Source organism: Felis catus, chromosome B1 (assembly GCF_018350175.1).
Source record: "Felis catus isolate Fca126 chromosome B1, F.catus_Fca126_mat1.0, whole genome shotgun sequence".
Lineage (NCBI taxonomy): Eukaryota > Metazoa > Chordata > Mammalia > Carnivora > Felidae > Felis > Felis catus.
The window spans coordinates 95,680,866-95,707,389 of record NC_058371.1 but is presented as its reverse complement, the minus strand read 5'-3'; the positions used below and the strand labels follow the sequence as shown (position 1 = coordinate 95,707,389).

General features: G+C 35.5%; 1 protein-coding gene across 6 annotated transcripts in view; it reads right to left on the bottom strand.

The window, feature by feature from the left end:
* SCLT1 (sodium channel and clathrin linker 1) overlaps positions 1-26,524 on the bottom strand; it is a 226,360-nt gene that overhangs the window by 84,713 nt on the left and 115,123 nt on the right. For all 6 annotated transcript variants that reach the window (XM_006930868.4, XM_045055874.1, XM_045055873.1 and 3 more), the window contains 3 exons: positions 21,965-22,056; positions 12,283-12,460; positions 7,932-8,030 (listed from right to left, as the gene is read on the bottom strand). In XM_006930868.4, the coding sequence (XP_006930930.2) occupies positions 7,932-8,030; positions 12,283-12,460; positions 21,965-22,056 (369 nt within the window). The remainder of the gene's footprint in view (positions 1-7,931; positions 8,031-12,282; positions 12,461-21,964; positions 22,057-26,524) is intronic.

Genomic DNA, 26,524 nt, shown 5'->3' with positions numbered 1-26,524 from the left:
AAATGACAAAACGGAAGAATTCTCCTCAAAAGAGGAGATGGAACATGAATTTAAAATAATAGTCATAAAATTAATCCCTGGGCTTGAAAAAAGTATAGAGGACAGCAGAGAATCTCTGTAGCAAGCAGAGAGATCGAGGGACTAAGAAAGAGTCAGGAGGACCTAAAAAATACTATAAATGAGGTGCAAAATAAAATGGAGGCAACCACACCTTGGATTGAAGAGGCAGAGGAGAGAATAGGTGAATTAGATTAAATTATGGAAAAAGAGGAAGCTGAGAAAAAGAGATAAAAATCCAGGAGTATGAGGGGAGAATTAGAGAATGAAGTGATGCAATGAAACGGAACAATATCCATATAATAGGAATTCCAGAAGAGGAAGAGAGAGAGAGAGGGGCTGAAGGTGTACTTGAAAAAATCATAGATGAGAACTTCCCTGATCTGGGGAAGGTAAAGGCATTGAAATCCAAGAGGCACAGAGAACTCCCTTCAGACATAACTTGAATCAATCTTCTGCATGACATATCACAGTCAAACTGGCAAAATACAACAAAGAGAAAATTCTGAAAGCAGCTAGGGATAAACACGTTCTAACATATAAAGGGAGACCGATAAGACTAGTGATGGATCTATCTACTGAAACTTGGCAGGCCAGAAAGGAATGGCAGGAAATCTTCAATATGATGAACAGAAAAAATATGCAGCTGAGAATTCTTTATCCAGAAAGTCTGTCATTTAGAATAGGAGAGATAAAGGTCTTCCCAAACAAAAACTGAAGGAATTCATCACCACTAAACCAACCCTACAGGAGATCCAAAGGGGGACTCTGTGAGTGAAATGTTGCAAGGACCACAAAGTACCAGAGACATCACTACAAGCATGAAACTTACAGACATCACAATGACTCTAAACCCATATCTTTCTATAATAACACTGAATATAAATGGACTAAATGCGCCAACCAAAAGACATAGGGTATCAGAATGGATAAAAAACAAGACCCATCTACTTGCTGTCTATGAGAGACTCATTTTAGACCTGAGGACACCTTCAGATTGAAAGTGAGGGGATGGAGAACTATTTATCGTGCCACTGGAAATCAAAAGAAAGCTGGAGTAGCCATACTTATATCAGACAAACTAGACTTTAAATTAAAGGCTGTAACAAGAGATGAAGAAGGGCATTATATAATAATTACAGGTCTATCCATCAGGAAGAGCTAACAATTATAAATGTCTATGCGCCAAATACGGGAGCTCCCAAATATACAAAAACAATTACTCACAAACACAAGCAACCTTAGATAAGAATGTGATAATTGCAGGGGACTTTAATACTCCACTTACAACAATGGATAGATCATCTAGACACAGGATCAATAAAGAAACAAGGGCCCTGAATGATACATTGGATCAGATGGACTTGACAGATATATTTAGAACTCTGTATCCCAAAGCAACAGAATATACTTTCTTCTTGAGTGCACATGGAACCTTCTCCAAGATAGATCACATACTGGGTCACAAAAAAGCCCTTCATAAGTATACAAGAATTGAGATCATACTATGCATACTTTCAGACCACAGTGCTGTGAAGCTTGAAATCAACCACAGGAAAAAGTCTGAAAAACCTCCAAAAGCATGGAGGTTAAAGAACACCCTACTAAAGAATGAATGGCTCAACCAGGCAATTAGAGAAGAAATTTAAAAATATATGGAAACAAACAAAAATGAAAATACAACAATCCAAATGCTTTGGGATGCAGCGAAGGCAGTCCTGAGAGGAAAATACATTGCAATCCAGGCCTATCTCAAGAAACAAGAAAAATCCCAAATACAGAACTTAACAGCACACCTAAAGGAAATAGAAGCAGAACAGCAAAGTCACCCCAAACCCAGCAGAAGAAGAGAAATAATAAAGATCAGAGCAGAAATAAACAATATAGAATCTAAAAAACCTGTAGAGCAGATCAATGAAACCAAGAGTTGGTGTTTTGAAAAAATAAACAAAATCGATAAACCTCAGCCACGCTTCTCAGAAAGAAAAGGGAGATGACCCAAATAGATAAAATCATGAATGAAAATGGAATTATTACAACCAATCCCTCAGAAATACAAGCAATTATCAAGGAATACTGTGAAAAATTATATGCCAACAAACTGGACAACCTGGAAGAAATGGACAAAGTCCTAAGTACCCACACACTTCCAAAACTCAAACAGGAAGAAATAGAAAACTTGAACAGACCCATAACCAGCGAAGAAATTGAATAAGTTATCAAAAATCTCCCAACAAATAAGAGTCCAGGACCAGATGGCCTCCCAGGGGAATTCTACCAGACATTTAAAGCAGAGATAATACCTATCCTTCTCAAGCTATTCCAAAAAATAGAAAGGGAAGGAAAACTTCCAGACTCATTCTATGAAGCCAGCATTACTTTGATTCCCAAACCAGACAGAGACCCAGCAAAAAAAGAGAACTATAGGCCAATATCCCTGATGAATATAGATGCAAAAATTCTCAATAAGATACTAGCAAATCGAATTCAACAGCATATAAAAAGAATTATACACCATGATCAAGTGGGATTCATTCCTGGGCTGCAGGGCTGGTTCAACATTCACAAATCAATCAATGTGATACATCACATTAATAAAAGAAAAGAACCATATGATCCTGTCAATCGATGCAGAAAAAGCATTTGACAAAATTCAGCATCCTTTCTTAATAAAAACCCTCGAGAAAGTCGGGATAGAAGGAACATACTTAAAGATCATAAAAGCCATTTATGAAAAGCCCACAGCTAATATCATCCTCAATGGGGAAAAACTGAGAACTTTTTCCCTGAGATCAGGAACATGACTGGGATGTCCTCTCTCACCGCTGTTGTTTAACATTGTATTGGAAGTGCTAGCATCAGCAATCAGACAACAAAAGGAAATCAAAGGCATCAAAACTGGAGAAGATGAAGTCAAGCTTTCACTTTTTGCAGATGACATGATACTATACATGGAAAATCCGATAGACTCCACCGAAAGTCTTCTAGAACTGATACATGAATTCAGCAAAGTCGCAGGATACAAAATCAATGTACAGAAATCAGTTGCATTCTTATACACTAATAATGAAGCAACAGAAAGACAAATCAAGAAACTGATCCCATCCACAATTGCACCAAGAAGCATAAAATACCTAGGAATAAACCTAACCAACGATGTAAAAGATCTGTATGCTGAAAACTGTAGAAAGCTTATGAAGGAAACTGAAGAAGATATAAAGAAATGGAAAAACATTCCGTGCTCATGGATTGGAAGAATAAATATGTTAAAATGTCAATACTACCCAAAGCTATCTACACATTCAGTGCAATCCCAATCAAAATTGCACCAGCATTCTTCTTGAAGCTAGAACAAGCAATCCTAAAATTTGTACAGAACCACAAAAGACCCCAAACAGCCAAAGTAATTTTGAAGAAGAAGACCAAAGCAGGAGGCATCACAATCCGAGACTTTTAGTCTCTACCACAAAGCTGTAATCATCAAGACAGCATGGTATTGGCACAAAAACAGACACATAGACCAATGGAATAGAATAGAAACCCCAGAATTAGACCCACAAAAGTATGGCCAACTAATCTTTGACAACACAGGAAAGAATATCCAATGGAAAAAAGACATTCTCTTTAATAAATGGTGCTGGGAGAACTGGACGGCAACATCCAGAAGAATGAAACCAGACCACTTTCTTACACCATTCACAAAAATAAACTCAAAATGGATAAAGGACCTGAATGTGAGACAGGAAACCATCAAAACCCTAGAGGAGAAAGCAGGAAAAAACCTCTCTGACCTCAGCTGCAGCAATTTCTTACTTGACACATCTCCAAAGGCAAGGGAATTAGAAGCAAAAATGAACTACTGGGACCTCATCAAAATAAAAAGCTTCTGCACAGCAAAGGAAATAATCAACAAAACTAAAAGGCAACCAATGGAATGGGAAAAGATATTTGCAAATGACATATCGGACAAAGGGCTAGTATCCAAAATCTATAAAGAGCTCACCAAACTCCACACCCGAAAAACAAATAATCCAGTGAAGAAATGGGTAGAAAACATGAATAGACACCTCTCTAAAGAAGACATCCAGATGGCCAACAGGCACATGAGAAGATGCTCAACGTCACTCCTCATCAGGGAAATACAAATCAAAACCACACTCAGATATCACCTCACGCCAGTCACAGTGGCTAAAATAAACCAATCAGGAGAGTATAGATGCTGGTGAGGATGTGGAGAAACAGGAACCCTCTTGCACTGTTGGTGGGAATGCGAACTGGTGCAGCCACTCTGGAAAACAGTGTAGAGGTTCCTCAAAAAATTAAAAATAGATCTACCCAATGACCCAGCAATAGCACTGCTAGGAATTTACCCAAGGGATACAGGAGTGCTGATGCATGGGGCACTTGTACCCCAATGTTTATAGCAGCACTTTCAACAATAGCCAAATTATGGAAAGAGCCTAAATGTCCACCAACTGATGAATGGATAAAGAAATTGTGGTTTATATACACAATGGAATACTACGTGGCAATGACAAAGAATGAAATATCGCTTTTTGTAGCAACATGGATGGAACTGGAGAGTGTTATGCTAAGTGAAATAAGTCATAGAGAGAAAGACAGATACCATATGGTTTCACTCTTATGTGGATCCTGAGAAACTTAACAGAAGACCATGGGGATGGGAAGGAAAAAAAAAAAAGAGGTTAGAGAGGGAGGGAGCCAAAACATAAGAGACTCTTAAAAACTGAGAACAAACTGAGGGTTGATGGGGGGTGGGAGAGAGGGGAGAGTGGGTGATGGGTATAGAGGAGAGCACCTGTTGGGATGGGCACTGGGTGTTGTATGGAAACCAATTTGACAATAAATTTCATATTAAAAAAAATAATTCAAACTATGGCCAAAGATATAATATTCTTAACCCCAAGAATAGGACAAGGATTCCTACAGAAAGGGTATGTAAATTAGTAATAAAAAAAAAATCAACAAACCCGGTTTTAGTTTGGATTCTGCTTCAAATAGAGATTTTATCTTAGGAAATCACCTAATTTCAGCCTGTGATAAAGTGACAGATTTCTAAAAAATACTTTTCCAGCAAGAAACCTTATACCGAGACTCTATAGGAATGAAAATTCTACCACTTAGTTGCTTGGGAGAAAAGCAAGTACATTAGCTTTACTTAACTGATGAGACTTTAAAAAAATTTTTTTTCAACGTTTTTTATTTATTTTTGGGACAGAGAGAGACAGAGCATGAACGGGGGAGGGGCAGAGAGAGAGGGAGACACAGAATCGGAAACAGGCTCCAGGCTCCGAGCCATCAGCCCAGAGCCTGATGCGGGGCTCGAACTCACGGACCGCAAGATCGTGACCTGGCTGAAGTCGGACGCTTAACCGACTGCGCCACCCAGGCGCCCCTGATGAGACTTTTTAAAACAAGTCTACTTCAGTCTATCTAGGAGAGAAATAATAATGCCCACAGAAAAAACAGGTAAGAAAAGAGTTAACACCTTTATTTTATCCAGTGGAGGAATATACAGTGCATCCAACTACCCTATAGGAGCTCATTTTAAAGGAAAAGAGTATTAGTTTTCATTCCTTTTTGTTAACTATTTTCATAGACAGACTTTATGGATACACAGGAAATCATTTTAATGTAAATACTATAGTAAAAATGAAAAAACAATAGTTTTGCTAATTCGTGTCTCTGACAAAAATATCAAATAACAAAATTATAACCAAAGCATGCTGGAAAAGTGGCTGACTCCCTGTCTGAGGTAGGGAAAGTACAAGATGAGAGAGGAACATCATTTATGCAAAAAAGCTGCAGAGACATTATGAGAATAAAAAAAAACCCGATGGTAGTAGGTTATAACAAAAAACTAAAGAAGACCGATGAACCATAGCGATATTAAAAAAGGAGAAAAGTCTATCCAAAACTGACAGCTAATAAATGTATAAAAATGATATAATCATTTGTAATCACTTCTTGTAACATTTACTTCAGGCAAAGATTATTAATGGATGCTAAGACCACTGGATGATAACTTTTGGTAGAGAGCATAACTGTACAGTTTTCAAGTATCTCCCCCAGTGATTTATAAAGTTTACAAATGGAGAGTTCTGATCTTACCACCATAACCATGTTGTCAAGCTTAGCTTCAACTAATGCACAACCTGACATTATAGCTTCCTGATGTGATGAAGTGGAAGATACACATTATCACTCTGCCAGAAATGATCTGAATCGAATCAAAAAGAAATGATTACAAGAATCCATATGTGGAATATTCTGGATTCTACAAAGGATTCTTTGTCATACACAGAGGAAGACAGAGGACTGGGTTACATTGAGGGAGACTACAGAGACATAGTAGTCAAATGCAATGATATATAAATTTGGGTTGGATCCTGAATTTAAAAAAACAAAAAGCCATAGCCTGCATTGGGCTCCACATACAGCATGGGGCCTGCTTGGGGCTCTCTCTCCCCCTCTCTCTCTGCCCCTTCCCTGTTTGCATTCTCTTGCTCTCATAATAAATAAATAAACTTTAAAAAACAAAACAAAAAACCCCAAAACCAAAAAAAGCTGTAAAGGATATTTTAGGAAAATATGAGTGTAGATTAAAAATAATACTGATTTTTTTTTTAAGGTATGGTAATAGCAGTATGATTGTGTAGTAAAATGTCCTTTCTCAGGGAGAAAAAATGCCAAGATATTTAGGAGTGAAGTGTCATGATGTCTGCAGTCCATGTCCAAATGGCTGGCAAAAAGAGTGCGTATGTGTATAAAGACAGATGGAGTGTGTGTGGCAAGACATTAAGAATTATCTGGCTAAAGGGTAAATAAGTGTTCACTGAACAACGTTTAACCTTTTTATGGGTTTGAAAGTTTCTAAAAATAAAAAAATACACAATTAATGGGAAACAATTATTCACAGTGATTGAGGGTAGAGCTCAAGAATCAACAGACTTGTATTTACATCTAGTTCTGCTACTTCATAGAGGCGGAACCCTAAGCAACCTAAGTATTTTGGTTTTAAAAATGGTTTTTTTTTCATTTTTAAAATGGGTTTTTGTGGTTTCTTCCTCCACAATTCATGTTATACTTTCAAACTTTACCACCCCACTTATGAACTGATCCATACCCATACCAGAGAAAAGGCAACTAGATATAGGTCGTCCTTGTCTCTTTATATGAACGTAAACCTACATTGCTCAGACAATTTCAACTTCCATAAGCCTTACAATACAAACCAACAAACAACTCATTAATTAACACAAAAATATCAGATTTAGTCTTGATAACAGACTTGAAAATAACAACATAATTCACAAATTGTATAAGTGCCAGCATTATGTGATCAAAATAATGCTGGGCTTAGTACAGCAGGAGAAGGTACAGGTGTAAGTTCTGGCTTTAATTAGTATGTAACTTTGAGGGAGTCAATAATCTCTTGGAAGCTTCAGTTTCTTTACCAGTAAAATAAGAGGTCACACCAGATTTCTCCAGTCTTAAGCTGCTCTAAGATACTGCAAGCCAACAGGTTTTTTTCCTCTTAACTTCTTATGCATTCTAAGTTTCTTTCTGAGGCTTCCTTTTAATTTTACACTTCAGGTGTGTTAATCTTCACTATATTCCTAGCCTAACACCCCCCCTCCCTCCAAATTCTTCTACTCCCACCCAGGCCCATACTAGCTAAAATGGTAGGGACTGCTTTCCTGAGATAATTTTTATTTGAAATTTAGCACAATTGATGCAATTAGCTGATAGTTATGTCCATCAGGCAAAAACTTAGGTAATATTTAGTTTTAAGTTGTGAAATTCTGTAAACTTTGAATTTTAAATAATTTTGAAGTTTAAAAACTCCTTACTTCCTTCCTGGTTCTTAGGGTAACATCTTGCACAAGCCGAGACACTGTTTCTTTCATTTTCTCTATATTTTCTTCTTTTTGCTTCTCCTCAAGTAGAGCCTTCAAAAAAATAATCACAATGTCATTATAGATCACACCATTATTAATAAAGGTAACATAATAAATGGTTAAAAATCTATCCAATAATCACTTTGTGGGAAAGCAAACATCTTATGCTAAACTTCTGGGACATCTCCACTTGGAATTTTGCCTAATCTGTTATTTTCCCTCACCTCACCTGGCTTTATCCTAAAAATTTATTATTTTCCTCTGGTATTTATTTCTGCCAGGGCCATCATTCTTCTAACCCCTAGAAATCTTAGAGTTATTTTTCAATTTTCCTTTTCCTTTACTCCCTATACAAAATAAGTCATCAAGTCTAGGTATTAAAGTCTTGGAAAAAAATCTCTTGGACTTCCCCTTCTTTCCATTATTTGATATTATTCAAATTATGTCCCTTGTCACCTCATTCCTTGATGTTTCTATCTATCCAATCATTTTCATCTCCCAATTAAAAAATATTCTTATAATCCTAGTTCTGTTGTCAGTCACACTCCCATTTCTCTGCTTCTCTCTGGAGTAAAACTCTAAATTCTGCACTTGCTCATCTCCAATACTATTTCTTACACCAACTCCAATCAGGCTTTCAACCATCCATTGTCTCCATATTAATAACCTGTGAGTCAATTCTGAGTAACTATCTTATTTGATCTGTCAGCAGCACTTGAGATAACTGATTACTCTCTTTTCTTTGTTTTATTTTCTTTATTCAGCTTTTAGAACACCACAGTATGGGTTTTCCTCCTAACTCACTGATCACTCCTTTTCAGTCTGCATTGCTGTTTCTTCCTCTTCTTCTAAACCTCTTTAAAAATTGCACTATCCATCAAAGGGGAGATGGGTGGAGGGATGGGTGAAATAGGCTATAGGGATTAAGAAGTGCACTTGCGATGAGCACTGGTAATATCTGGAATCGCTGAATCACTATGTTGCACACCTGAAACTAATATCACACTGTATGTTAACTATACTGAAATAAAAAAAAAATTGATTACCCAAGACTTAAGTCCTTAATCCTTCATTTCTATCTATCCTTTTATGGTTTAATTCAGTATCATGGTTTTAAATATCATTTATACGCTGATAACTCCCAAATTTATACCTCTAGACCAAATATCTTTCTGAGCCTGGAAGTGCTCCAATTCTAGGCATGATTGAATCTTTTTTTTTTTTATCATCATATAATAAGTGGCCCTGTGTTCTGACCGTACTATTTTCCAAAGATTCTATACACATTCCCACCTGTTTTTTTTCAATTGTTTAATAAATTTCCTGCTGTTTAAATAGGTAAGCTAGTAAGAGGTACAGCTGGTTTTTTGTTTTTGTTTTTGGTAGAATTAATAATAAGGTGTTATATTAGCTTCAGGTGCACAATAGAATGATTCAACAGTTCTATACATTACTCAGTGTTCACCATTAAGTGTACTTTTAATCCCCTTTACCTATTTGCTCCATCTCCCTACCCACCTGCCCTCTCTCAACCACCAGTTTGTTCTCCATATTTAAGAGTCTGTTTCTTTTTTTAATCATTTTTTTTTTAATTTTTTTTTTTCCAACGTTTATTTATTTTTGGGACAGAGAGAGACAGAGCATGAACGGGGGAGGGGCAGAGAGAGAGGGAGACACAGAATCGGAAACAGGCTCCAGGCTCTGAGCCATCAGCCCAGAGCCCGACGCGGGGCTCGAACTCACGGACCACGAGATCGTGACCTGGCTGAAGCCGGACGCTTAACCGACTGCACCACCCAGGCGCCCCTCATTTTGTTTTTTAAATTCAACATGAGTGAAATCATATGGTATTGTCTTTCCTCTGACTTATTTCACTAGTATTATACCTTCTAGATCCATCCATGTTGTTACAAATGGTAAGAATTTGTTCTTTTTATGGCTGATTAATGTTCCATTGTATATATATACAGCCCATCCATTCTTTTTTTTAACTTAAATTCAAGTTAGTTAACATATAGTGTAGTAGTGGTTTCAGAATTTAGTGATTCATCACTTTCATATAACACTCAGTGCTCATCCCAACAAGTGCCCTCCTTAATGCCCATCACCCATGCAGCCCATCCCCCACCCAACAACCCTCCAGCACCCTGTTTTTCTGTATTAAAGAGTTTCTTATGATTTGCCTCCCTGTTTTAATCTTATTTTTCTTTCCCTTCTCCTATGTTCATCTGTTTTGTTTCTTAAATACCACATGAGTGAAATCATATCCTATCTGTCTTTGACTGACTTATTTCACTTAGTATAATACACTCTAGTTCCATCCATGTCATTGCAAATGGATTTCATTACTTTTGATTGCCAAGTAATACTCCGTTGTACATATTTAACACCTCTTCCTTATCCATTCATCAGTTGACGGACATCTGGGCTCTTTTCATAATTTGGCTATTATTGATAGCACTGCTATAAATTATTGATAGCACTGCTATAAACATTGGGGTGCATGTGTCCCTTCAAATCAGCATTTTTGTATCCTTTGGATATATACCTTATAATGCAATTGCCGGGTTGTAGGGTAGTTCTATTTTGAATTTTTTGAGGAACCTCCATACTGCTTTCCTGAGTAGCTGTACCAATTTGCATTCCCAACAACAGTAAAAAAGTGTTCCCCTTTCTCTGCATCCTCACCAACATCTGTTGTTGTCTGAGTTGTTGATTTTAGCTATTCTCACAACACCAAATCTTCTTTATCCATTCATACATGGATGGGCACTTGGACTGCTTCCATATTCTGGTTATTGTAAATAATGCAGTAACAGCTGTTATGATGTAACCGCTTTGTGTGGGAGAATAAGACAATGAGGAAATAGAGAAGCGTCATAAGAGAACTATAACACGCTGTGTTCCATGTCTGTTTGTGTGATCAGTTGAGAGAACCCCTGGCTTTGGAATAAGCAACTGAAGGTTGCTTAAACTGAAGGTGGGATTCCTCTAACAATTAAACAATGAGTCAGGAGGGAGCTTAATATGCAGCCATAACCAGTCTCTTTAAGGGTCTGTTGACTTTGGACCTGAGTGAGAAGATTTGAGGGATAGGCAATGAGTATTGTCACTACTTCTCTGTCCATTGTTGTTTACAAAAAATGTTCATCTTTAGTGACCTGATGTTAACAATGCTCATATGACTAGGCTTCAGAGGGGAAAGATAAGTAATTTTGTCCTGCTCTTAACTGTTCTAGCTTAGAGTTAAGAGCAATTCCCAAGAATATTGTGTGTATGTTGTGCCTTTCAACCATCCTAAGAGACAGTATGCAAATCACAGATGGGATTATTAGCAGAAAGGCATGACAAGCATTTTGCATTTCCAGTTTAAATAAGGGTATTATTTCTTTTTTATTTACTACCTTCTTAATATGTGATTTATATCACTGGTTTTGTTTTAATAGCCTTCTTGGAAAACCTCTATCATGTTAAGAGGAAATATAAATAAAGTATTTCCTGTGTACTCCCTGTATTTCCCAGTGGAGTATTATGCAAATGTTAGGTATTCAATAAATGTTGGTTAAATGAAGTAATGATTTCATGATCTCTACATAAAGGAGGCAACAACATCAAAACCAAATCCATCCACCTGGTGACTTCTATAAACTATACACCATTTATATGGAAGTGATAAAACAAAAAAATATGATATGTGATACACAGGAATCACAATTGTTAGAGGGTTAAAAAAAGAACAGTGGCGTGAAGGTTCCAGTTAATAAATCGTTACAGCTAAATTTAATTCCTGTCAATTAAGTTTCTGCTCTATTAGAGTAATTATGTAGGTGATGAAGGGGAAATCAAGATGAGTAAGATTGATCTGATTCAACCGAATAAAATATAGTATATTGTAGTAAAGTGCTATAATAGCTTTTTTAAAGTATGAGACTATAGGGGATGAAGATTATTCACATAAGGATTGGAGACATAAAGTCTGATATAAAAGTTTTGAGAGAGGGTTGACATTTTATCATCTTTTTAAAAAAATTTTATCATTTCATTTCATTTCATTTCAGCAATCTCTACACCCAACATGGGGTTCAAATTCATGCTCTTCCAACTGAGTCAGCTGGGCATCCCTATTTTATCATATTTTGTGGTTAAGTCTTACCATGAAGAATACAGTATGTCTATCAATGCAGAGCACAGCAATATTATTTTCATATGTTTATTCTGTAGTTACCGATTTCCTTATTATTAGGTCACATGGAGGAATTTTCAGTATTATATTATTTGTAAACATGTTTACTAGTTTTCTTACCTGATTTTTTTGAAGGTTAGCTTCTTCTAAGAGCTGCATGCTATTTCTGGCTCTTACAATAGCTTCATATTTTTCATTTTCTAATTCATTGCACTTTGCTTGTAATTCTCTGGTCTGTTTTTCCAAATGTGTTTTTTGTGCTCTTAATTGAGTGGCTTCTTGCATTGCTACACAGAGTCTAAAAGTCAATAATCACATTGTGAAAGTTAAATATCTCTAAAGGAAGAAGGAAAATAGGAGATTTAGTGAGCATCTAGTATAGAACAAACACTATTCTGGTTACTTTCATATGTATTTTCTCATTTGATCTGCACAAAAGTTTTGTAAAGTAGGTTTCATTATTTCCATCTTAAAGAACAACAGACCCAGAGAGATTAAGCATGTGATTAGCATATGGCTAATGAGCTGTAGTGCTGAGAATGAGCCTAGATATTGATTCTAATTATGTTACACTTTTTACAGTATCACATTACATTATATAATCACAAGACAATGTTTTAAAGCAAATCCTTAAAGAATAAGTTGTTGTTTCTATTTATATTGTCTTCTAAAAATTTTCTTTTTTTGCTTGGCTCCCTTTTCCCACTTTCTACCCAATTTAATGTTAATTTACTAATGTATATCTTTAAATATTTTTCTGTGTTCATAAAATTGTATACACATATATATGCATGTATACACATAGATAAGCATGCAAAGTACATATACATCGGTCCATAGGTATTTAAACATAATTTTTTTGTGTTATAAAAATTAAGATCATAGGGTGCCTGGGTGGCTCAGTCAGTTAAGCACTGATTTCGTTTTAGGTCATGATCTCACAGTTTGTGAGATCAAGCCACAAGTTGGTCTCTGTGCTGACAGCATGGAACCTGCTTGGGATTCTTTCTCCCCCTCTTTCTCTGCTCTTTTTCTCTCTCTCTCTCAAAATAAACATTAAAAAAAATTAAGATCATAATATACACCCTTTTCTGCACTTGCTTTTCTCATTCAATATCTTACAGAAATCACCTCAAGCAATACATCCCAAAGCTCTTTCTTTTCCTGGTATGATGGATGGAACTTCATTTCACTATTAATTTGTACTTCCCTGAATACTGGAGAGCTTAAGCACATTTTTAGTTTGTTAGCTATGTGAATTGTCCTCTTTGAACTTCCTCTTCATATCTTCTGCCGATTTTTTTTTCTGATGGGTTATTTGCTTATTCCTTTATATGAACTCTTTTAATATTAAAATATAAATGCTCAGATTGTTCTGTATGCTACAAATATTTTTCCAAATCTACTTTTTTGGTTGTTGCTGCCTACTGACTATTTAGGAAATTTTCACTACACTAAAAATGTTCACTTTAATATAGCTAAATTTGGCTTTATCTTTCAGCTTCCAGGATTCATTTTTTAATAAAGACTATCTCCCTCATTAATACATTGCTAATGTAATTTCATAGATTTCCTCAAAAGATTGCTATGTCTTTAATATTTTTAACCAGTAAATCTTAATGCATCTGGAGTTTACTTCTGAATGTGTTTTAAGAGAGGAGTCCAATTTAACTTTTTTTCAGATGATGGCCAGTTGTATGAATACCATTAGTAACTGATGAAGTAAAATTATCCCTTTAACATACTAAAATATGCAAATATAATGATTTACTTATGGATTATCATGTCTCCTTAATCTATTGGCCTATTCTATACCCAAATCATATCAATTTGATTATGACTTTATAATAGGTTCTGATACATTGTTGTTGCTGTTGTTTGGTATATCTGCTTCATTCATTTTTTTAAACTTTTTAAAAAATGTGTATTTATTTTTGAGAGAGAGAGAGAGAGAAATGCAAGTGGGGAAGGGACAGAGAGAGAGGGAGATACAGAATCTCAAGCAGATTCCAGGCTCCGAGCCATCAGCATAAAGCCTGACATGGGGCTTGAACTCATGGACCATGAGATCATGACCTGAGCCAAAGTGAAACACTTAACGGACTGAGCCACTTAGGCGCCCCTCTGCTTCATTCTGAATGAAGTGAGATAAGGTCTACTACCATTTTAGTCAGGGTTCTTAGCTGCAGTAGTAGAAGCCAACTCTAATTTACGCAGAAAAAAGGTTTATTAAAAAAGATATTGGTAAGTTCACAGACTTACTGGGAGAGCTGGAAAATCAAGTTTGAAGCTTTGTAGCAAGAAATATGCCTAAAACTTCACCACAGGATTAGTTGATTCTCTCTTAAAGAACTATAATCTGGGGAATTACCCAAACATGGAAGGGAGATAAAATGCAGATGGCCCAAAATAATGATCATAACTATATTTTATCAAATCACCCTTTCATCAAATTTCCTAGCTTTTGCACCACATATTTAGCTATCCTATTACTTACTATACATAAGGTTATTAATGTATCTTTTTCAATATGGTGCTATTTTTCATTATATAAAGTCTCTCTTTGTTCTGTTTGCTACTTTTTACCATGAAACCATACCTAGTATAATAGTAAGACTCACTCCTCCTTTCTTTTTTGTTTATAGTTGATAATATGCTCCACTAAAACCTTTACTTTTTTATATTTATTTATGACAGAAAGAGAGAGGGAGAGAGACAGAATCTGAAGCAGGCTCCACACCCAGTGTGGAGCCCAATGTGGGGCTCGATTTCACAACTGTGAGATCATAACCTGAGCCTAAATCAAGAGTTGGACGCTTAACCTACTGAGCTACCCAGGCGCTGCTAAAACCTTTATTTTAAATTTAAAAGAAATCATCTTTCTTTCCTTGAAATCTTTGTTCTAATTCATTTATCCTTTGTTTTAGGTATTTTCTAATATAACATATTACTGGGCCTTACTTTTTAATCAAAATTTGCAAGTCTCTGCCTTTTAATGGAATTCAGTCCTCTCATATTTTAATGTGATGATTTATATATATGACATTATTCATTCTATTTCACTTAAAAAAATTTTTTAATGTTTATTTATTATTGAAAGACAGAGAGACACAGAGTGTGAGCAGGAGAAGGGTAGAGAGAGGTAGAATCCGAGGCAGGCTCCAGGCTCCGAGCTGTCAGCACAGAGCCCGGCGCAGGGCTCAAACTCACAAACTGCGAGATCATGACCTGAGCTGAAGTTGGTCACCCAACCAACTGAGCCACCCAGGCGCCCCCATTCTATTTCACTTTAGTTAAAGCATTGGTGGTAGAAGATGAAGCAGTCCCTATCTCTCCCAAAGAGGTATAGGGCACATGGCACTTTACTAGCATTATTAGTTGAGCCATTTGCTTTACCATGGCATCCTCAGGGTCAAGCAGAGCAAGTAATTCATGAAAGGCATATGCCAACTTCATCTCTTAAAAGCAAGCTTTGTTTAGGACTGTGTGCATTCCAATCCTCAGACAAGTCTCTCTGACGCTCACTTCCAGGCTTCACTAACACTCATGTCAGAAAAAGCCTTGCAAACAAAAGATTCACATGCATTCAACAGTCTAGCAGCCCCAGCAACCACTTGGCTCTGTAAAGTCAGACTGGTGTTAGGAGTCAAGTGGAATTACAGTAAAGCAGATTCAGATAATCAGTTTCAAAATATATAGGTTTTCACAATTTTATAACATAAAAGGTGTATTACTACTATTCTTACTCTAATAAAAGCGCTTCTACATGCTCTATAGCCAAATCTTGCAAGAATCCTGTCAACTTGCTAAAATTGGGTCCAATTCCATCTTTGTAATAATGGTAACAACAAGGATAATAGCAAAAACTTGTAATAACATTCTTTGTGCTATGTACTTTATGTTAAAGAAAACATAATCCTCAATATCTTCAACAATGCTGTGAGATAGGTTACATCATTAATTTATGAGATAGGATATAAAGTTATAGTACATAAAAGATAGGAGATAGGTTATATCATTACAATTATCTTATAGATGAAGAAACAGAAGTACAGAGAGTAATCAACATGCCCAGGGTTATTTATCTAGTTACTGGTGAAGCTGGAGTTTGAACTTAGTCTAGGTCCAGAGCCAGTGTTCCTAGTAAATATACTATACTGCCAAATAGAAACTTCCACTTAAATGGCACAGATCCAACCCACAGATCTATGTATCTATAACTACACAGCAGGGGGCGGTCATTTCAACTAAAGTTGGGGATCAGAAGACATCCAAAACCCAGGGTATTGAGTGAAAGTTTGAATATTGAACATCATTACTTCCAGACTCCTTCTTCAACTTTGGAATACACTCACGCTTGTGCATTTCTACTCAGCCCACAGCAGATTAATGAATCCTACCCTGGGAAAACTGGCTCAAGAAAGATTCTCATATATGGGGACTGCCTAAGGAAAAAGCCAGCTTACTGACTAAACATAATAAAGTCTGGCAGATCCCAACCCACCTATACACACTTAGCTTCCTATTTGCTTTCTGGGGTCTTACTCTTTATTTATTTTTAACTGAAACATATTTGATATACAACTCTGTATTAGTTTCAAGTATACAACATAAGGATTTGGTATTTTTTTACATTGCAAAATGTTCACTGTAGTAAATTTAGTTAATATATATCACCACATACAGCTATAATTTTTTCTTATGAAAACTTTTAAGATCTATTCTCTTAGCAACTTTCAAATATACAATACAGTATTATTATCAATAATCACCATGTTGTACATTACATCCTATGATTTATTTCTTTTATAACTGGAAATTTGTATCTTTTGACCATCATCTCCCATTCCATCCCCTACCCCCTCCCCGGCAAACACCAGTCTGTTCTCTATCTATGAGTTTGGTGTTTAAAGATATGGAATGCTTCACAGATCCACATGTGGGCCATACTAATTTTCTCTGTATTCCAATTTTTAGTATATGTGCTGCTCAAATACTTTGGTGTCTTACTATTAAATATCAATGGATAGAAAGGATCACCAAGCATTTGAAGAAAGACAGATGGGCAAACAGAACAAAAGGAATGTAGAGAGAACACAGATAATGCAGATAGCAGAAGAAAACCTTATAAGATACATATTTAATACACTGAACTAAGATATAATATATATTAAATAAGAATAAGCTACTACAGAAAAAGAAACAGAATAAGAAATGGCTCTTTAAAATAAAATTTATGATAACTAAAATATTCAACAGATGGGGCACTTGGGTGGATCAGTTGGTTATGTGTCCAAATCTTGGTTTCAGCTCCGGTCATTATCTCACAGTTCCTGAGTTTGAGCCCTGCACCAGGCTCTGTGCTGACAGCATGGAGTCTGCTTGGGATTCTCTCTCTCCCTCTCTCCCTGCCCCTCCCCTGCTTGATCATGCACGCTCTCTCTCTCTCCCTCAAAATAAATTAATTAAAAGAAAAAAGTCAACAGATGGCTAGTTAGAAGAAAATTTAAGGAAACCTCCAAGAAAGGAGAAAATCAATGAAGGAATGGAAAATCAGGGAGAAAAGATAGAAAATTAGGTAATCAATCCGTAAGGTCCAATATGAAACTCATATTAAGTTCAAGAAAAAAGAACAGAGGAAAAAAATGAATAAAACCATCAAATGAAAACTCCTTGAACCGAAGGACATGAATTTCTAGGCTGAAGTGTTCCCAGTAAGATGAATGAAAAGGGATTCTCACTGAATGTGCACACTGCAATTTTAGAACCCTGATTGTGGTGGTGGGGGTGGTAGATGATCCTAAAAGTCTTCAGAGGGAAAAGAAGAGTCAAAGAGAAAATATTGGAATTTTGAATGACATAGGAATTTTTTCCCTACATCAAGGCTAGATAACATAAGGAAAATGTCAGCATTCTAAGAATAAGTGATTTAAAACCTTGGATTTCCAACCTATGATTCATTACTCAAGGAACTATCAAATACCTTTGAAGCAGGATAAAAATATTCCTAAATAAGCAACATCTTAATAAATGTATCCCATGTATCTTCAGGAAGCTGATGAATCCATCAAATGGATATTTGGTGGTATCCATCAAAATGAGGGGGAGTTAAGAAAGAAAGCGGCATTCATGGGGATGCAAAAGACAGGCTTCAATATAGGAATGGCAAGAAGGAAATCGCAGGACCTAGTGAATTAAAGTTTTAAAATGAGAGCTTGCATCAGTCCTAGTGAACAGTTTGAGGCAGAGGATGGAGGACACCAATGGATTTCTTTAAGAAAAGGATGTAATGACAATGACCTCATGTGGTTGACCAGATTGAGAGTCATTTTAGAGCTTTGATAGAATATTTAGCCAAGAATGAGTATAAAGTACATAGAAAACTTACTATGTGAATAAATGAGATAATTAACAAGAATGTATTTTTCATTATAATGCTTGTGGTACTATACGATTTTGAAACAATGCATATATATTTTCCTGATAAAAATAAAATTAAAAATGAATAAAGCCAATTTATAACTAATATATAAAAACCACCTTACAGAAATAATATAATTAAATAATTTTATTTGGTCAATATTAAAAAAATATTCAGATTAGTTTGAAAACATTTCATAATAAACCAAAGAGCTATAATTGTGGGAAAGATTTAAGACTTTTATTCTTTGTAACACTGAAGACTGCTTTATTCTTTGTACAGTTTATTAGACTTTATTCTACCTTGTTCTATTTCATTAAGACCATTAAAACAATTAAGATCCAAAAACCATTTTTTACTGTTCAGAATTCTCATCATTTGTTAGTCTAATAAGTAGACTAGTTCTCCTCCAAATACTTGTTCATTCTATTAAATCCTAAATCTTATACAAGGTAAAGGTTGAAAGTGAAAAGAATTGTGAGTTTTCTAGAAAGAAGTTAACTTTACTCTGAAAGAAGGGGAAGATTTGAGAAAGTAAAGTAATAAGCATGGTGCTAGGTTCCCTATATATTCTTCTCTCATTTAATCCTAAAGAAACTACAGCTAAGTGAGGTTGGTTAACTCCTCCAAGGTACAAAGACAGAATACACTACAACCAGAAATCAAAGCAACTTTGCCTCTAAATCTCAAAATCTTTCTCCTCCAACAATTTATATTCCTGTCGCCAAATAGCCTCACTTTGAAAATATCATCAAATTAATCTTCATAAAATATTAATTTCATCATGTAATCCTGACTCAAGAATCTGTAATACATCACATGAAATCCAAATTTGACTATCTCCAAGGCCCTCCATATTTTATCCAACATATTCACTAATTTCCAATGCATGGCCTTCTATTCTACTTAAAATCGAGACCATATTTCAACATCTTTAATTAAAGAATTTATGTATTCTATTATGCTTAGAGTAGGGATAGAAAATAAAAAGCTGAACAATGATTGGAACGAAATTCACTTTCCACCAGTCACATAACTGAAGGTTTTGTAGTCCTATTTGCATATTCTCATTTTAAAAGAAACATCAAATTTAAAAATATGAAGAGGTAACTTAGAGCAATTCAACTCATTTAACTTCTGCCTTATTCAAGCTGAGCATATACAAACCAGCAAAATATTTCCCAGAGAGAACTGTCATTCTCTGGAGGTAATTAATTCCCAGGATCCATGAATCATCTAAAAAGGGGAATGGAGGGGATCCTTTCTTTGAAAGACAAAGGAAATGGCTTAATGCTTCTCAGATGTTTGTGGCATTTGAAAGAATCACAAAGAATAATTTTAAAAATAAATAATAATTTTAATAATGCCAAAAAGCATTTATTGAGGCAAAAATGTCTTTGATTTTGTGGAACAAAGATGACCATTAAAAAGCTTATCTTTTTTTTTTTTTTTAAAGTTTGTTTATTTATTTTGAGAGAGAGAGAAAGAGAGAATATCCCAAGCAGGATCCATATTGTCAGCACAGAGCCCAACATGGAGCTTGATCTCAAAAACTGTGAGATGACCTGAGCTGAAGTCAACAGTCAGACGTTTAACTGAGTCACCCAGGCGCCCCCAAAACATAGCTTTTCTAACTGCAAGTTCCATTAAATAAGATACATTTACACCTAAAACATACTAGCTAAATATTGTTTAGAAACACATATCAAATATACTAATAACTTTGCTTTCTCCTACGTAAAATACAAGAGATTTTTATAGTTTAAAATATATAATTGTTTTTATTCTAACAGTAATATTAGTTTAATAGCTCTAAAAGGAAGCCAATGTAACAATTTCCTTTCCAGAGATGGCTAGCTGAATATTGGACTTTAAAAAATATCCTTAGATTTTCTTATATAGGCAGTGATCTCTTCTTACAGAGCTATTTGGTTAGATCATATTTTAGCTTTATATTAAAAGCAAAACAAAATAAAACAAGAGTAACAAAAAACCACAAACTCTCAACATTAAAAAGACAACTAAAAGCACTGCTGAATGAAAAAAAAATGAAAAAAAAAAAAAAACCCAAAAACCTAGGTTCTTTATGATTCAATGCTATCAGAATCAAAAGGAATTGATACTCACTATTCAGTTAACTGTCTCAAGTCTCTAGCATTTTTCATAGCATAGAATAGCCACTAAGATAACAGAAATGAAAATCTACAATCACAAATTTTTTTCTCTAAGGTTAACACAAAGAAGTTCAGGAAAGCAGCAGTACAATAAATCAATCAACTGCTGAAAAGTTTAGATAACTGAAAAACAAAAACCCAAGACCCTCGTACATAAAATTATAACTCCTTTCATCACAAGTTAGTAGTTAAAATCAATTAGTTCTCAACCTGCTATGAGAAAATAATATTTTTATTACTATTTTGAAGCACAGGAAACAGAAGGTTAAGTATACTAATTTTTCTTCTGAACAAACAATAAATTAGCTATGGACTAGAATGGAGATCTCGATTTTTTTTTTAATTTTTTTTTTAATGTTTATTTATTTTTGAGACAGAGAAAGACAGAGCATGAGCAGGGGAGGGGCAGAGAGAGAGGGAGGCACAGAAGCTGAAGGAGGCTCCAAGCTCTGAGTTGTCAGCACAGAGCCCGACGCGGAGCTCGAACTCACGAACTGTGAGATCATGACCTGAGCCGAAGTCGGACGCTTAACCGACTGAGCCACCCAGGTGCCCCAAGGAGATCTTGATTTTTAATGTGCTCACGTTAGCAGGCTATTTATGAGATTCCAATCAGAGTAGATTTTTCATTTATAAACCATAAAGTGAATTATGGGCTGTGGTCACTATATCTTTAATAGATTACAAATGACAATTTTCAAGTCTCTTAAGGAAATAGATAGCAATTAAAAACAACCTACAGATACATTTAAAAAGTAGTCTAGACCTTCAACGACAACTGACATTACTCCTCCAGAAGGTTCCAGGGCAAACACCTATAATGATTTCTTGGGTATTTTTTTTTCTCTTGTGTGTCTACTTAGTAAGTAGGTTCTACCAATTCGTTTTTCTATATAATTTTTACCCAACTTTTTTTGCTTTAAGATGGAAAGAACATTTTTCATTTGGGGATTCACTTACTTGGCAATGACTGACTGGGGAAAGGGTAAGACAGAAATGGTCTTTGAATATGCATTCAAAATATGCCAATATTTTGAACATGATTTTTTAAAAATAAATAATGTCCAGTGAATCAGATTTCAAACTTACAAGTATAGTTTGTTTAGCACTATAAAATATATATTCTAGAAAATATCATAAACTGAAATTCTAATGTGGAATACCTTTTGAAGGTAACAGAGAAAGCTAGATGTATTTAACAATTTACCTTGTTTCTAATTGTTTTATACTAGATTGTAACTGCTGTAAACGCCTATCTGATGCTTCCTCTCTTCCCTGGGCAGACAACATATCCTCCTCCTAGAAAATAAAGAAATTGGAATCCTGAGTATATGAAAATATAATACATCATTATATAGCATAAAGAAAAGAATTCAGTCTATAAAGGTATTATACTTCTAGAATTTATTATGTAAGTTTAAAGAAGGAATAACAGGGGCACCTGAGTGGTTCAGTTGGTTAAGAGACTGACTTTCAGCTCAGGTCATGATCTTGCAGTTCACGAGTTCAGCCCCATGTTGGGCTTTGTGCTGACAGCTCAAGGCCTGGAGCCTGTTTCAGATTCTGTGATTCCCTCTCTCTCTCTGCCCCTCCCCCACTCATGCTGTCTCTTAAAAATAAACATTAAAGAAGAAACATTACTAAACATTTAAATATGAGAGCTGTCCATGAAATATGTTTCACTAAAAAAATTCTGTAGCATAGTATTTATGGTATGACTCATTTTACATTAAACAAAATTTAAGTATGTGTGCGTACACACACACACACACACACACACACACACACACAGAAAAAGTCTCTTTACGCTATAAATAATCTGTTACCAGTTATTACTTCCTAGGGATTTGACTGCAAGGTAATTTTGTATATCTCTTTATTGCATATTTTGTATATAAATTGTGCTTTTCTTTGTGTATTTCTATGGTATTTGCATTTTTATGAATAGCATGCACTACCCTTATAACTAGAAAAATAATAAAGTTGAATTTTTAAACAAGTAAAAAAGAAAACCAGCAATAACAGTTTAGAAACAAATCACACATATACTAAATAAAAAAGGGGGAAGAGACCTATTAATTTTATATTAGAAAAACAGTAATCAAAAGTCATTATAAGTTTCACCAATATTTCAATCTACTTCTATAGTGTAAGTCTAACAAAACACAGCACGAACTATATGTAGATAATCAGCCTTTAGAATATTCTCTTTTAACGTGGTTATACAGCATCCTGTTATAATCACAGGATATTTCTTCTCTGACATAGCAACATTCTGAAATAAATCGGTTTGATTGGCACCACCTTAAAAAAAAACCCTTGATACTTCCTTGTCTTCTGTTGTATTAAACATTTTTTACATACCATTTTAATTCTATTGGCTTTTAGCTGTATCTCTTTATTTTTTAGTAGTTGCTCTAGAGATTATAACATGCATCTTTATCTTATCCCAATTTATTCAGAGTTAATGTTTAACTCATAAAAAACATTTGAACCTTGCAGGAATGTATTTATTTCCATGTATCATCCTAGTCTTTAGTGCCATTGTTATATTACATCTGTGTACTTCATAAATCCATCACATATACTGCTCAATTCTGCTTTAAAGCAATTTTTTAAAAGTATTAGAGAAAAGAAAAATATGTCCATATATTATCTCATATTTATAATTATTATTGCTCTTATTTTCTCCCTATATCTGAGTTGCCATCTGGTGTCATTTCCTTTTAGCATAAAGAATTAATCATCATCATGCTTTGAAGAATAGCTCTGCTAGTGACGAGTTCTCTGTTTTGTGTATCTAAAAATGCTTTTATTTTCCCTTTATTTTTAAAAGCACAGTTTCACTTGACACAGGATTCGTAGACAGCATTTTTTTTCCTCTAGCACTTCACATACTCTTCCAATGTTCTCTGCTTCCAAGACTGTTCTTTTTATTACTGTTTTTAAATTTATAACCAAGTTAGTTAACATATAGTGTAATAATGATTTCAGGAATAGAATTCATTGATTCATCACTTACATATAACAGCCAGTGCTCAACCCAACACATGTCCTTAATGCCTCTCACCCATTTAGCCCATCCCCCCATCCAGCACCCCTCCAGCAACCCTGTTCATCCTCCATATTTAAGAGTCTCTTATGGTTTGTCTCCCTCTCTGTTGTTGTATTATTTTTGCTTTCCTTCCCTTATGTTCATCTGTTTTGTACCTTAAATTCCATGTATGAGTGAAGTCATATGATATTTGTCTTTCTCTGACTGATTTCCCTTAGAATAATATACTCTAGTTCCGTCCAAGTTGATGTAAATGGCAAGATTTCATTCTTTTTGGTCACTGAGAAATATTCCATTGTCTATAGATACCATATCTTCTTTACCCATCATCAGTCGATGCATATTTCGGTTCTTTCCATACTTTGGCTATTGTCGATAGTGCTGCTGTAAACATTGGGGTGCATGTGCCCCTTCGAATCAGTATTTTTGTGTCCTTTGGATACAGATACCTAGTAGTGCAATTGCTGGGTTGTAGGGTAGTTCTATTTTTAACTTTTTGAGGAACCTGCATACTGTTTCCCAGAGGGGCTGCACCAGTTTGCATTCCCACCAGCAGTGCAAAAGGGTTCCTCTTTCTCCACATCATCGCCAACATCTGTTGTGGCCTGAATTGTTAACTTTAGCCATTCTGACAGGTGTGAGGTGGTATCTCATTGTGGTTTTGATTTGTGTTTTCCTGTTAATGAGTGATGCTGAGCATCTTTTCATGTGTCTGTTAGCCATCTGGATGTCTTTTTTGGGAAAGTGCCTGTTCGTGTCTTTTGTCCATTTCTTCACTGGATTGTTTGTTTTCTGGGTGTTGAGTTTGAGAAGTTCTTTATAGATTTCGGATACTAACCCTTTATCTGATATGCCCTTTGCAAATATCTTCTCCCATTCTGTTGGCTGCCTTTTAGTTTTGCTGATTGTTCCCTTCACTGTGCAGAAGCTTTTTACTTTGATGAGGTCCCAATACTTCATTTTGTTTTTGTTTCCCTTGCCTCCAGAGACATGTCAAGTAAAAAGTTGCTGTGGCCAAGGTCAAAGAGGTTGTTACCTGTTTTCTCCTCTAGAATTTTGATGGCTTCCTATCTCACGTTTAGGTCTTTTGTCCGTTTTGAATTTATTTTTGTGTGTGGTGTAAGAAAGTGGTCTCGGTTCATTCTTCTGCATGTGGCTGTCCAGTTTTCCCAACAGCACTTGCTGAAGAGACTGTCTTTTTTCCATTGGATACTCCTTCCTGCTTTGTCAAAGATTAGTTGGCCATATGTTTGTGGATCCATCTCTGGGTTCTGGGTTCTGTTCCATTGATCTGTGTGTCTGTTTTTGTGCCAGTACCACAGTCTTGATGATTAACAGCTTTGTGAAATAGCTTGAAGTCTGGAAATGTGACGCCTCCAGCTTTGGTTTCCTTTTTCAGGATTGCTTTGCCTATTTGAGGTCTTTTCTGATTCCATACAAATTTTAGGATTGTTTGTTCTACCACTGGGAAGAATGCTGGTGTGATTTTGATAGTGATTACATTGCACGTGTAGATTGCTTAGACAGAATCAACATTTTAACAATATTTGTTCTTCCAATCCATGAGCATGGAATGTTTTTCCACTGTTCTGTGTCTTCTTCCATTTCTTCCATAACCTCTCCATAGTTTTCTGTGTATAGATTTTTCACCTCTTTGATTAGGTTTATTCCTAGATATTTTATGGTTTTTCGTGCAATTGTAAATGGGATCGATCCCTTGACTTCTTGTTCTGCTGCTTCATGCAAGCAATTTCCGTACATTGAATTTATATACTGGGACTTTGCTGAATTTCTGGCTCAGTTCTAGCAGTTTTTTGGTGGAGTCTTTTGGGTTTTCCACATAGAGTATCATACTGTCTATGAAGAGTGAAATTTGACTTCCTCCCTGCCTATTTGGATGCCTTTTATTATTTTGCATTGTCTAACTGCTGAGGCTAGGACTTCCAACACTACATTAAATAACAGTGGTGAGAGTGGACATCCTTGTCGTGTTCCTGACCTTAGGGGAAAGTCTCAGTTTTTCCCAATTGAGGATGATATTAGCAGTGGGTTTTTCATATATGGCTTTTATGATCTTGAAGTATGATCCTTAAATCCCTACTTTGAGGGTTTTTATCAAAAAAATGAGGCTGTATTTTGTCAAATAGTTTTTTTTTTTGCACTATTGAGAGGATCATGTGTTTCCTATCCTTTGTTTTATTAATATGATTTAGCACAATGACTGATTTGCAGATTTTGAACCAGCCCTGGATCCCAGGAATAAATCCCAGTGATCGTAGTGAATAATTCTTTTAATGTGTTGTTGGATCCAGTTGACTAGTATCTTGTTGAGAATTTTTGCATCCGTATTCATCAGAGGAATTGGTCTGTAGTTCTCCTTTTTAGTGGGGTCTTTATCTGGTTTTGGAATCAAGGTAATTCTGGCCTTGTGGAAGGAGTTTGGAAGTTTTCCTTCCATTTCTATATTTTGGAGCAGCTTTAAAACAATCAGTGTTAACTCTTCTTTAAATGTTTGGTAGAATTCCCCTGGAAAGCCATCCAGCCCAAGACTATTTGTTGGGAGATTTTTAATTACTGATTTCATTTCTTTACTGGTTATGGGTCTGTTCAAATCTTCTATTTCTTCCTGTTTCAGTTTTGGTAGGTATAGGTTTGTAGGACTTTGTCCATTTCTTCCAGATTGACCAGTTTGTTGGCATATAATTGCTCATA